This window comes from Opisthocomus hoazin, chromosome 24 (genome assembly GCF_030867145.1).
Source record: "Opisthocomus hoazin isolate bOpiHoa1 chromosome 24, bOpiHoa1.hap1, whole genome shotgun sequence".
Classification (NCBI taxonomy): Eukaryota; Metazoa; Chordata; class Aves; order Opisthocomiformes; family Opisthocomidae; genus Opisthocomus; species Opisthocomus hoazin.
Window position 1 is genome coordinate 389,336 of NC_134437.1, and position 12,184 is coordinate 401,519.

At 67.9% G+C, this 12,184-nt stretch overlaps 3 protein-coding genes across 3 annotated transcripts in view; 2 read left to right on the forward strand and 1 right to left on the reverse strand.

The window, feature by feature from the left end:
- Window positions 1-12,184, forward strand: part of PAFAH1B2 (platelet activating factor acetylhydrolase 1b catalytic subunit 2) — a 640,582-nt gene that overhangs the window by 37,051 nt on the left and 591,347 nt on the right. The gene's annotated exons all lie outside the window — the stretch shown is intronic.
- LOC142364085 (uncharacterized) lies at window positions 3,908-5,960 on the reverse strand. Its single transcript, XM_075442550.1, has 2 exons — window positions 5,199-5,960; window positions 3,908-4,035 (listed from the first exon to the last, which is right to left on the reverse strand). The coding sequence occupies exons 1-2, from the start codon at window positions 5,728-5,730 to the stop codon at window positions 3,908-3,910; spliced, it is 660 nt and encodes a 219-aa protein (XP_075298665.1). The 5' UTR covers window positions 5,731-5,960.
- Window positions 4,861-10,226, forward strand: LOC142364084 (5-hydroxytryptamine receptor 3A-like). The gene is made up of 9 exons (XM_075442549.1): window positions 4,861-5,038; window positions 6,954-7,117; window positions 7,297-7,341; window positions 7,657-7,766; window positions 8,363-8,532; window positions 8,729-8,889; window positions 9,147-9,357; window positions 9,525-9,758; window positions 9,932-10,226. The coding sequence occupies exons 1-9, from the start codon at window positions 4,972-4,974 to the stop codon at window positions 10,207-10,209; spliced, it is 1,440 nt and encodes a 479-aa protein (XP_075298664.1). The 5' UTR covers window positions 4,861-4,971; the 3' UTR covers window positions 10,210-10,226.

Here is a 12,184-nt window from a genome sequence, read left to right on the forward strand (position 1 = left end):
CCCGCCGCCTGGCGGCCGGCGGCGCGCACCACCCCGCGCGCTCCACCCCGTGCGCGCCCCCGCCGCGGCCTCCCCCCCCCCCGGGGAAAAACGGGTCGGGACGGGGGGGGAGCCCGGTCCCCCGCCTCCGCTCCACCCCCGCGCTGGTTCGAGGCCCGGCTGGCGGCAGCCGGAGCCAGGCGCGGGGCGTCGAGCGCTGCTCCCGTCCCGCCCTCGCCCCTCTGGCAGGGAAGCTGCCCTGCCAGGTCCCCTCCGGAGGTCCCAGGCCAGAGGCGCTGGCACGGCCGTCCCCACACCAAAGTGCCCCTTCGCGTCCCCCCGTCCCCACGCCGAGGTGCCCCTTTGCCTCCCCCCATCTGCCCGTCCCCCTGCCAGAGTGCCCCTTCGGGTCCCCCTGTCCCCGCGCCAAAGTGCCCCTTCGCGTCCCCCCGTCTGCGCGTCCCCACGCCGAGGTGCCCCTTTGCCTCCCCCCATCTGCCCGTCCCCCTGTCCCCACGCCGAAGTGCCCCTGTCCCCACGCCGAAGTGCCCCTTCGCGTCCCCCCGTCTGCCCGTCCCCACGCCGAGGTGCCCCTTTGCCTCTCCCCATCTGCCGGTCCCCCTGTCCCCACGCCGAAGTGCCCCTTCGCGGCTGGATTCTCCCCGGGCAGGCACGGAGCGTCCCTTGGAAGCGATGTCGGCCGCCGCAGTGTTTGCCGTGGGATCCCTGCGTGCGGGCAGGCCGGGGTCCAGCGTCTCTGCGGCGGGCACACTGCTTGGCCCACGCAGCTCTCAGCCACAGCTTCGTCGCCGCCTCCGTCCTCTGCCTCCTGCCTGGGACCTGCAGCAGAGCAGCGCTGCCTGAGGATGTCCCGCAGGGACCTGGGGTCCCTGAGCGGGGAGGTGACCTCGTCAGGGGGACAACTTCCAGCGCCCTTCTCTCGAGGTTGGCAGGCATGGGGGAGAGGGCAGCGGCCGACCTCCCCAGCACCCCGCAGCCCTCTCTGCCCCGCTCTGCCTCTGCCTTCCCTCCTGGGACCGCAGTGTCCCCCAGCCCAGGAGCGTCCCCGTGCCAGCCACCTCGCCCCAAGACCCCGCGGACCGGCTCCCCACCCACGCCGTGCGTGGAAGCAGGATGGCTTCATTTGCAGGAGCTTCTTGCCTGGGACTTCCCGAGGGGCCCTGGCAGGGCTGGGACCCCCGGCCCGGGGGCAGAGCCCTGCTGCTGCCCTCAGCAGCTCTGGCTCCGAGAGTCCAACTGAAACAAGAAGGAAGAGGCTTTTCTGCAAGTTTTTCAGGTGTTTTACATCGAAAGCTAACAGCCTTTCCAGCCCAAATTAACCTTTCCAATTTGCTTGAAATCTTTCTCATTTTCTCCGGAAAATGAAGGGAAAAATATCCTGCTGTAATGGGCAGTGTGGTTTTATTAAAACCCAGGCTGGAAGCGCTGACTGGAAATAATACTGCCTAAGAACTACAGCAGGAGAGCCGGGGTGAAAGGTGAGGAAGGCAGACACTAGATTTTTACACAATTTTTGCCCGGTCGCTGCTGCAAACCCACCTTTGGGCTGGGGTCCCACTGCTGCAAAGGTGGCATGCAGCCGGCGCAGTCGTGATGGCACTGGAGCCCAGCCTCCCTCTCCCGCCGGCGACGCTCCAGCACGGCTGTCCTTTAGAAAAATAAAAGGGAAAAGGAAAAGACAGGCACGCAAGATTAAGCACCGTTTGGGTCTGCTCTCGGCAAGGCAATTCCCGCCTAACCTCGGCTAATATCGTGGCTGCGGCGCGCGGCTGCTGCACCCGCTCGGGATGAGCTGGATCTCCTTCATTAACAGCAATGGCTCCAAATACCTTCGCATACTTGTTATTACCTGGCTTTAATGGGCAATGAGATGGTGGCAGAACATTGCCAACACCTGAAGGGTGTCTAATGGAGGAGAGGACTGAAGGGAAAGCGCTCCGCTCCCTTCACCGGGGGATTTAAAGGCGTCGGGCTCCTTTGCTGGTGTGGTGAGGGTGGGCTTGGTGCCCGCCAAGGGCGATTTTTGGCCGCTCTATGGTCGGTGGGAGACCTGTCCCCTGCACTCACGGTGGTCAGCGCAGGGTGCCCCAGCATGCACCCCCGGCGTCCTCCTCCTCCTCCTCCTCCTCCGCACGGACCTGGCCATCGGGCAGCGCTCGTCCCCCGCACTCACTGCCTTCCCGTGCAGCGTGAGTCAGCCTGCGGCCGTGCCAGCGTGAGCGCGTCACGCAGAGGAGCAAATACAGCAGCTGGGGAGGGAGGACCCCTCCGTCCCGGGCTCCCAGACAGGCTGCAGCTGCTGGGCTCCCCAAAAAGCCTCCCTGCAGGGTGCTCGGCTCTAGGGCATCTCTTCCCACGCAGCAGCGGGGCTGCAGCAAAGTGGCTTTCAAACGCAGGACACATGATGGAGCAGACTGCCATGGCCACATCTCTCTCTCCACGGAGGGGGGGCCCTGCAAGCCTCCTTGGCCCCGGGGACCCTCGCAGTGCCCCGGGGATGCAGCGAGCCCGAGCATCCCCGAGGACCGCTGCCCCGCTGAGGGTCCTGTGCCCCCGGCGCGGGTGCAAGGGGCTGCTGTGAGCCCACGGGTGCCCGCGCCGGCAGCCCTGCCTGCACACGGTGCTTATTTCATGTCTCGCAGCGTTAAATCATAGCAGACATGCAATTCGGGGAGCGCGCGGCTCCGTAATGGGCGGCCTCGGGTGCGTGATGGGGCCGGGGCCGGCAGGCAGCCGCGCTGCCAGGGCTCCTCCGTGACGCTTTATTGCTTTTGACGCTCCAAACGCGCTCTGAAAGGCGAGTCCTGGCAGCCCGGAGGAGCTTCCCTCTCCCACCTGCTCGGCGCAGGCAGGGGCCACAGCCGAGACCCCCCTCCCGGGTCCCTGGCCCTGCGGCAGCACCCCGTCCTGCACAGAGCTCGGCCACGCACCTCGCAAAGCCCCTGGCCAGTCCCGTGGCACGGGGTGGGAGCTGCCGAGGGAGTACGGTGCACCATGCCGCACGTGCTGGGCTTGCTTTCGTTCCCGGTAAGGGCAGGTTGGGGCGGCGGGGGACACGGAGCCTCGCTGGTCCCGTCGCGTGGCGGGGACCTCTTGTCCGTGCCGCTGTGCTCTCCCCAGCCTCCACGCTCCCCGCGGCTCTCGGCTCAGCACCGGCCCAGGTAGCGCGCTGCTTGCCCAGCCAAGGTACCTGCTCTCGGTGCGGCTGCCCTGGGAAAAAGCCCTCCGTCTCCGTCCCCGCGCGGAGCTGCTGCTGCGCCCGGCGGCAGGCAGAGCCCGGGCAGGCTGCGGGGCCGAGCCGCGGGAAGCCTCGGACGCCAAGCGCTTCCATTCCCAGAAAAGCAATTACCGCGCAGCAGATTACAGGGCTAATAAAATCCCATTACGCCATTTCAGAAAGTAAATCTGATCCGGGCGCTGCCGATTGATATCAGCCGTCCCACAAAACGTCCCGCAAGAGCCCCCTGCGCGCGCACGTAATACGAGGCTATAATAGATCACGCTAATTAGATATCCGATAACAGGAGGGCTGATAGGAACTACATTAAAATCTCTTTAAGATGAAGACGTAAAACCCGAGGGAGAAAATTCAGAGTTAATGATGCTGCAGCGGAGGCTCCGCTTGAGCGGCCCTGGCCCCCCCGGCCGCATCCTGCCCGCTGCCGATGCGGGGGGCCGGAGGAGAGGGGCAGAGCGGGCCACGGTCCCCAGCGCCGCGGCGGTGCTGCCCGTGATTTCCATTACCCAGATTCAATAAGGGGAAGGAGCTCCGAGCTGCCTGCGCTCCCCGGGAGGTGACTTGCCAGCCACGAGCGGAGCAGAGAAATCAAATTAGCCCCGGCTCCGCTCTCGCTCTCTCCCTGACACCGCTGTTGGCAGCCGAGGGGGAGTTCATCAGGGCCGCGCACTAATTCTTATCTCGTTTAAGTGACTCCACGCTGCCATCTGATGCGATTTGCTCCGCGCCGCCGCGGGCTCCGGTCCCTGCCCGCCGCTTCCCCGGCGCTTCCCGCAGCTTCGTGGGGGCACGGGCACCTGCAACACGTATAAGCACAGGCAGACGTACACAAATATACATGGTTACAGGGAATGGGGGTCGGGGGGAGGCTCCCCACCGGACAGGGGGCCGTTGCCCTTCCCTGAGGACGTGACGTTCGGACACGGAGGGAAGGGTGCCGCAGCCTGAGCCGGGCACCGGCGCGTGGCTGGGTGCTGAGCAAAGTTTTGCCTCCCGTCACCCAGACCCACCCTTTGCTCACGGCCTCGTTTGCCCAGGGGTGTTGAATATTGGGGGGAACCGAAACCGGCAAGAAGAGCATTTGTTCGCGGAAGCTCGCACGCAGACGCAGATTGCCGCGGTGGAAGCGGACCCTGCCTCGGCGCGGGCGGGGGGTTGGCTGGGGAGAGCTCGCTGCCCCTGGGCAGGGGTGCGAAGGGCGGGCGGGCAGCACGTGCTGCCAGCACCCGGCACCCGTCTGCGCGTCCGCCTTCAGCGGGACAGACCCTCCGTGCCGCGGGGTGTGAAGGGACGCCCGGTACCTCCGGAGCCCCCGTTCCCTGGTGATGGAAACCCACCCCGCGCCAGCGCCGTGCCTCTGGACCCCCCGGGACAGACCGCCCCATCTCAGAGGGTCCCCCCCGATTTTCCGAGCTCCTGGCGCCCGCAGCATCCTCTGCCCCCGACTCCTGCTGCACCCCAGACCCCGCTGCTGCGGGGCCAGGCGCCCGGCGGGGGACAGGGGGGCCCCGGGGGAGCCGGTGGGGTCGGGGGTGGCTGGGTGGGTTCCGCTCGCAGCCGCCCAGCCTGAAACTTGATGCAGCGGGAGAGGCTGATCGCCAGATTAATTGGGCGTTCTCAAAAACCCGACGGCGGGGGGAAAGCGAGCAAGGAGCGCTGCCTGCCTCCCCGCTCGGGCTCACTCCTGCGCGGAGCCGGAGAGGAGGGCAGCAGGGCTGGGGGCCGGCCGAGCCATGACGCCCGCCGCTCTCGGGGTGCTGCTGGCCCTGCTGCCCCTCGCCTCGGCGCTGCAGAGCCCAGGTAAGGCGGGGGTCCGCGGGCAGGGCTGGGGGCTGGGGCAGAGCGGGGCGCTCCCCATACCGAGGGGCACGGAGCAGCACCTTCCCAACACCGAGCAGCGCCGCGCGGCAGGCAAAGGCTGCTTTCACAGAGACCTCAAGGCTACCGAACATCAACGCACCTGGGAGAAGCCCACGCGCCGGAGACCTCTTCTGCAGGAGCCCGGAGGCGCTGCCTGCCCGGGCGACGCGGGCTGAGCGCCGGCAACGCGGCGTTTGAGCCCAGCTCTGCGTTGTGGGCGCGTCGGTGCGGGGCTTCGGAGCGCGCAGGCTCCGAGCCCTGCGGGTGTGCTGAGAGAGAGGAACGGGGTGATCTGCGGCTGCCTGCCTGCCTGGCGCTGCCTGAGCCCTCCGCCGGGCAGAGGGCTTGCTGCGGTGGAACGTTTCATCTTCCATCCCTCGTGAGCGGAGCTGGGCTCCGGGGACGACGGCGTGCAGGAGCGGTGCTGTGCCTGCGCTTTGCAGTCTCAGCTCCGCACGGCGCAAAGCCGACTGCCAAAACGTTCGCGAGCTACCGTTGCTATTTTCTCGCACAACCTTCCTGGGAAACAGCAGGAGAACCCTCGCGCGGTTTTGTGCCGGCGCGGCTGAGCGGATTCTGCAGGTTTTTACCTCGGATGCTGGGACCGGCCAGATGCCCCCCTCACCGGGCATCGCCCCGGCTCCCAGACCTCCTCCCGCAGCTGGCCTGGCAGAGGAGGAGGGGAGCAAAGCTGCTCTCGCCGCCGCGGTGCCGGAGGTGCGGGGGTCGGAGCACCGGTGCAGATGCACCCACGCGTGCCAGGGCTGTGCCGGGCGAGTTGCCAGCTCGGGTTTGGGGCCGGGCAGAGCAGCGCAGCGTCCGCGGCAGACGTACGGAGCAGCTGGGGCGAACTCAGCCCGGTGCTCCCTCTGCAAAGCCATTTCCCCCCTGCCAGAGCATCCCGACCCGGAGCCTGGTGGCGTGGCTGCGAGGAGGAGGAGGAGGAGAGGGTGCAAGGAGGAGCGCGGGCGCGAGCCAGCCGCCAGCAGCTGCAGCAGGAAAGGCCGCTTGGCCCCAGCTGCGATGGCGGCAGCGCCTGCTTCCCTCCGCTCGCCCTAATTGCTGCCTCTGGCCCCCCCTCACCGCCGGCGCACGCCTGCCGGGGCGAGGGCCGTGCGCCCGGCCGGCTCCCCGGCATTACCGATCGCCTGCACACTTGCAGGGGCTGAGGCTGCTGGGTTTTTTTCCAGCTTGGAAGGCAGATTAAGGTTCCCTTGCCGGCAGCTTTTCCCAGGTTCCCGCAGATCTATTCCAATTAGTCCCTGCCGTTACGCGGGAAGCGGACCCCGGGGCTGGGTGTGCTGCAGAGCAAAGCTGCGAGCGTGGCTCGGCCGCAGCGTGGCCGGCTGCCTTGCAGCCAGGGCGCGGGTGCTGCGAGAAGTGTGCTCCGCAGTGAACGCTGCCGGAACCGGCCGCGGGATGGTTCCCACGGGAAGCAGACACCAAGATGCCGAACAAACACCGAGACACCTAATAAATGACCGTAGCACCCCAGTTCCTCTCTAACCTTCACAGCCTCCACCCGCGGAGTAAAGACAAAACGGCCCTGGATGAGGTGCAGGGTAGGAAACTTACCTGGGGGCAGCGAGTCCCTCGCGGTCCCCGCTGCCGCTGTCCCGGCATCCGTCCGGGAGAGGCGGAAGATGCCAGCCCTGCCCTCCGAGGCTGGGGGAAGGTCACAGCCCGTCCGCCTACGCAGCAGAAGACACTAAGGAAATGTTAGGCGGTGGTTCGGGCGGGCAGTCTGGTTCCCCCTCAGGATGCTCCTGTTTAACTGTGATAGGAAGCCCCAACCAGTATGCAAGGAGTGCGTCCATCCATCCGTCCGTCCATCCATCCCTCCCTCTGCTGGCAGGTACCCGGCGGGGGGTCCGGACGCCGGAGCCCACCGAGCCCGCCCTGCGCCGCCTGTCCCGCTACCTGCTGTCCCACTACCAGAAGGGCACCCGGCCCGTGCGGGACTGGCGGACGACCACCACCGTAGCCATCGACCTCATGGTCTACGCCATCCTCAGCGTGGTGAGTCCTCCGCTCCCATCTGCGTGGGGTGGGAGCAGCTGCCTTCGGCGTGGGCAGCTCCGGCGTGTCCGCAGCAAGGGGAACGGCACCCACCATGCAGCACCCTCCGGGCACGCTCTGCCGGTCCCCCAGAGCGCGAACACCCCGTGTGCCGACACCCTGTCCTCCTCTCCCCGCAGGATGAGAAGAACCAGGTGCTGACCACGTACATCTGGTACAGGCAGGTGAGCGATGAGACTACGCATCCTTGCCGGGCTCCCCCGGGGCCGAGCACCCCCTCAAAGGCAGGAGAGGCGTGCAGCAAGGTGGGACCCGTCCCAGGGGATGACGAGACCTCTGTAGGGCGTGAACCTCCAGGCAGAGCGTTCGTGCTCCGTGCTTCACACCGTTGGGTGGTGCGACAGCCGGAGGACGAGCCTCTTCCCCCTCCCACGGATGCCGCTGAAGATCGGCTCCCACGGCAGGGTGCTAGCTTGGGGGCTGGGTCCCGGCAGGGTGGAGGGGACCTCGCCTTCCAAGCCCCCCTCCCTTGTCCCCAGCACTGGACGGACGAGTTCCTCAGGTGGGACCCGGCGCGCTTCGACAACCTGACGCGGATCTCCCTCCCGGTGGAGAGCATCTGGGTGCCCGACATCCTCATCAACGAGTTGTGAGTGCGGCCAAAGTCCGGGGGGCAGATGGACGGCCCGGGGCCGGGCCCCCTCGCCCACCGCGGGCACGCGCCGCCCCGTGCTTTGTATTCGCGGCACAGAGCTGGCAGCCTCCCCGCACCGGGTGAGCTGCAGATGGGGAACGGCTTGGCAGTTGGGCCATTTCCAATGCTGGCTAACCGCAACCGTCGGTAATTACCCGCGCCGTGCCGGGGGTGGGATCCAGATATCTGGAGAAAGGCTTTGTGAAGGCAGCACAATGCAAGGGCAGCTGCAGAGCTGCCGGCCCTTCCCGCGAAGCCAGCCGCTGTCCTTCCCGCTCCGCAGGGATTTAAGGTGTTCCCACCGGCTCCGGAGAGCCCCGGGGCAAGGGGACAAACGCTCCTTGGGCTGGGAGAGGGCAGCAGCCCAGGCAGCGCAGCGGTGATGCCAGGCAGGCGTGCCTGCGTGGGCATCGCCAAAAAAGCAGCTGGGGGGAGGAGGTGGGGGCAACCCCCCGGCTCCTGGGCAGTTCCTCTCCCACAGCCAGCTCGGCAGGAGGAGTCCCTGCCCAGAGTGCTCCCCAGCCCTGGTCTCTGTCCCTCGTGCCCCGCAGCGTGGATGTCGGAAGGTCCCCCCACATCCCCTACGTCTACGTTAGCCACCACGGGGAGGTGCAGAACCTCAAACCCATCCAGGTGATGACCGCCTGCAGCCTGGACATCTACAACTTCCCCTTCGACGTCCAGAACTGCTCGCTCACCTTCACCAGCTGGCTGCACCACAGTGAGTGCCGGGTCCCCGCGGCCGGGGGGCTCGGGGGGAGCGGGCAGGACCTCCGCCGGGCTGGAGCTCCGTGCAGAAGGCGGCTCGCCCCTCTAGATGGCCCCAGCGGATCGGGGATGCGTGCGGGGAGGGCAGGCACCCAGCCCGGCGCGGAGGTGCGGGCACCCCTGGGCCTCACCCCTCCTCTGCCCACCAGTCCGCGACATCAACCTCTCGCTGTGGCGGCAGCCGGAGCTGGTCAAGTTCGACCGCAGCGTCTTCATGAACCAGGGCGAGTGGGAGCTGCTCTATGTCCTCAGTCACTTCCAGGAGTTCAGCGTCAACAGCAGCGACAGCTACGCCGAGATTAAGTTCTACGTAAGGGTCTTCGGCCCCCGCGCTTCTCAGGAGTGGGGTGCTAGGGAAGCACCTTGCCCCTACCCCTGTTGCTTCATAACTCAACTGCTCCCTGCTGTGCTGCTCCTGCTGTGGGCGGGAGGCTGCTGGTGCTGAGCCCTTCCTCTGGCTCACCTCGGTGCCGGCTGTCATCCTCCCTTGCCTTGGCGGAGAGCCACACCAGCTCTCACCCTCGTTTCAACCCTTCGCTGAGCCTTTCCCGTCTCTCTGTCCTGCAGGTGGTCATCCGGAGACGCCCCCTCTTCTACACCGTCAGCCTGCTGCTGCCCAGCATCTTCCTGATGGTCATGGACATCGTGGGCTTCTACCTACCTCCCAACAGCGGCGAGAGGGTCTCTTTCAAGATCACCCTCCTGCTGGGCTACTCTGTTTTCCTCATCATCGTATCCGACACGCTGCCGGCCACTGCTGTTGGCACCCCGTTGATAGGTACGGCGGCGCGACCCGCCAGGCCAGCTGCCACGGCAGTCCTGGGCCTGGAGCAGCAGGGGCTGCCGCTCCGTACGGAGACCGCCGGTCCCCTCGGGGACTCGCTCAGGACCGTGCTCTGTGCACGAGCCTTTGCGAGGCCACTCACCGCGCTGACGCCTCCACAGGTGTCTACTTTGTGGTGTGCATGGCGCTGCTCGTCATCAGCCTGACGGAGACCATCCTGATCGTGCGCCTGGTGCACAAGCAAGACCTGCAGCCCCACGTCCCCGAGTGGCTGAAGCGCCTGCTGCTGGAACGAGCCACAGTCCTGCTCTGCATCCGGGACCGGAGGAAGTTCGGCCAAAGCAGGACGCAGAGCTCGGACATCTCCAGGCAGGCGGAGAGCGACGACAGCACGGGTAAGGGCTGCGCAGAGAGGGCCCGCGGGAACCGAAGGGGACCAGGTCCCGCGCGGCCGTCTACGCCTGTGTCGCCCCTGTTTGCATGGTGATCCAGATGCCCAGGTCACCTGCGGAAATCCCGGATCCCCGTCTAACGAGGCTTTTCCCGCTTGCGTCTCTCAACCCCGCAGCCAAGCTGAACCACTACAGCGGCGAGGACCCCCGGGAGCGCGAAGCGGCGGGGGGCGTGGGCCAGGCGGAGGGCTCGCCGCTGGCGCACGGCGTGCTGCGGGAGGTCACCGCCATCCGCCGGTTCCTGGAGAAGCGCGAGGAGTTCCGCGACGCCGCCCGCGAGTGGCTCCAAGTGGGCTACGTGTTGGACGTCCTGCTCTTCCGGGCCTACCTGGCGGCCGTCCTGGCCTACGGCGTCACGCTGGGCACCCTCTGGTCGGTGTGGCGGGACGCCTGAGCGGGGGGCACAGCCGAGGGGCAGCACGGGCCCCCGCGACCCCTGCCCGGGCCCGGCGCCAGGCTTCGCCCCGCTCTCCCCCTCCCCAGCCCGCCCCGAGCCCCGCCAACGCTTCAGCACCGCGGACAGCGGCCGGCCCGCACGGCCCCGCCGCCGCGACGGGGTCCCGCACCGGGGTCCCGCTGCGCCGGGGGTCCCCCATACCGGGGGTCCCACTGCACTGGGGGTACCCCTTACCGGGGGTCCCACGCCGGGGTCCCGCTGCTCCGGGGGTCCCCCATACCGGGAGTCCAGCCCCACCGGGGTACCACTGGTCCAGAGTCCCACCGCATCAGGGGTCCCCTCACACAAGGGTCCCACCCCACCAGAGATCCCCCTCACTGGGGTCCCCCCGCACCAGGGGTCCCACCATACCTGGGGTCCCCCACACCAGGGTCCAGACCCACCGGGTTCCCCCTGCACTGGGGGTCCAGCCCCACACCAGGGTCCCCCCGTACCTGGGGTCCCTCGTACCGGGGGTCCAGCCCCACCGGGGTCCCTCCGCACCGGGGGTCCCACTGCACCGGAGATGCCCCCCACCGGGGGTCCAGCCCTACCAGGGTCCCCCCACACCAGGGGTCCTGCCCCACCAGAGATCCCCCCAACTGGGGTCCCGCCATACCTGGGGTCCCTCGCAACAAGGGTCCAGCCCTGTTGGGGTACCGCTGCTCCAGAGTCCCGCTGCACCGGGGGTCCCCTGCACGAGGGTCCTGCTGCTCCAGGGGTACCCCACACCATGGTCTCTCCATACCTGGGGTCCCACTGCACCTCCCTGGGGAGCCCCCGGCTCCCTGCATGCAGCGCTGGGGCTGTGTCCCCCTCCCCATTGCCCCCCGTGCTCGCTGGGCTCCACGCAGGCCTTCATGCCCCGCTCCCGACCCCGCGGGTCCCCATCGCGCTCCGGCCCAGCAGCACCGTGAATGGGGAGAGAACCCAAGACAAACCGGTGCACACACGGGACCGGGTCCGTGGGCGCGCGGTGCTGGAAGGGACCGCGGGGTCACCGGTCGCTGCCGCGGCTCTGGTCAGTCCCCACGTCCCCTCTCCGTGCCCCGGACGGGGCTGCTGCCGAGGAGGAGCGGAGCGGGGAGAACCGCCAGCTGCATCCCGGAGCAGCAGCAGGGCTGGGAGCCAAGCACCCACCCTCGTGTCAGAGCTGGGCACGGCAGGGGGTCATGATGCGACAACACAACACCCTGGCGGTGACTTCTGGGGGGTCCCCAACCCCGCCGCGCTGGCCCGGGACACCGTGCAGACACAGCCCCCCGTCACGCTGGTGCCGTACCTGAGCGAGCGGCGTGGGCACCATCCTTGAGGGCGCTGGAGGTGACGGGAGGGCCCATCCCGCGCGGTTTAGGAGCATCTCCGTGTATGGGTGGGAGAGAGGTGGGTTGAGGACGCCCGGCTCTCCTACCCACACGCCCCCAAGCCCAGGGCCCCACTCGCTGTCCCGGAGCCGTCACCCGCAGGAAAACTCCCCGCTGAGTGACAGGGGTGCCGAGGCGGGGTGGAGCGGGCTCCTGCCGGCGCCGGCCCGTGCTGACGCGCTGACGGTCTGTAAGTGGCTGCCTATTGATGAGGTGTCCAGTTAAAGAGTTCGCGAGACACTAAATCAGCCCATTGATCCTGCCGAGATCGATGGTGCTACAGACCTGATCACTGCAGCGGGCAATTAACACCCTCTGCAACGAGCCGCCTTCGTGTAACATCAAACGCTCCAACAGACAAATCCAATGGGCCCCTTGACCCGGGCGCGCGGTGCTGCCCAGCCCGCGTGCTCGCGGGGGACGCGGGGCGGCAGGACCCCCGAACCAGCCTCGCCACCCCCATCCTGCCCGCTGGGACCCTGAGTGCCCCTCGGGGACGCGCCGCGAGATGCTCACCTGTGCCGCCGCATCCCGCGGACCGTGCCGGTGGCCGCTCGGTCCTCCGTCCT

Bases quoted from the DNA above. Each gene is read 5' to 3' on its own strand.
- LOC142364084 (XM_075442549.1), top strand. From the start codon at position 4,972: ATGACGCCCGCCGCTCTCGGGGTGCTGCTGGCCCTGCTGCCCCTCGCC. The intron at 7,342-7,656 runs GTGAGCGATGAG...CCTTGTCCCCAG, and splicing joins CGTACATCTGGTACAGGCAG to CACTGGACGGACGAGTTCCT. The intron at 7,767-8,362 runs GTGAGTGCGGCC...CGTGCCCCGCAG, and splicing joins GACATCCTCATCAACGAGTT to CGTGGATGTCGGAAGGTCCC.
- LOC142364085 (XM_075442550.1), bottom strand. From the start codon at position 5,730: ATGCCCGGTGAGGGGGGCATCTGGCCGGTCCCAGCATCCGAGGTAAAA. The intron at 4,036-5,198 runs GTGCGTTGATGT...TACGTGTTGCAG, and splicing joins GGCGCGTGGGCTTCTCCCAG to GTGCCCGTGCCCCCACGAAG.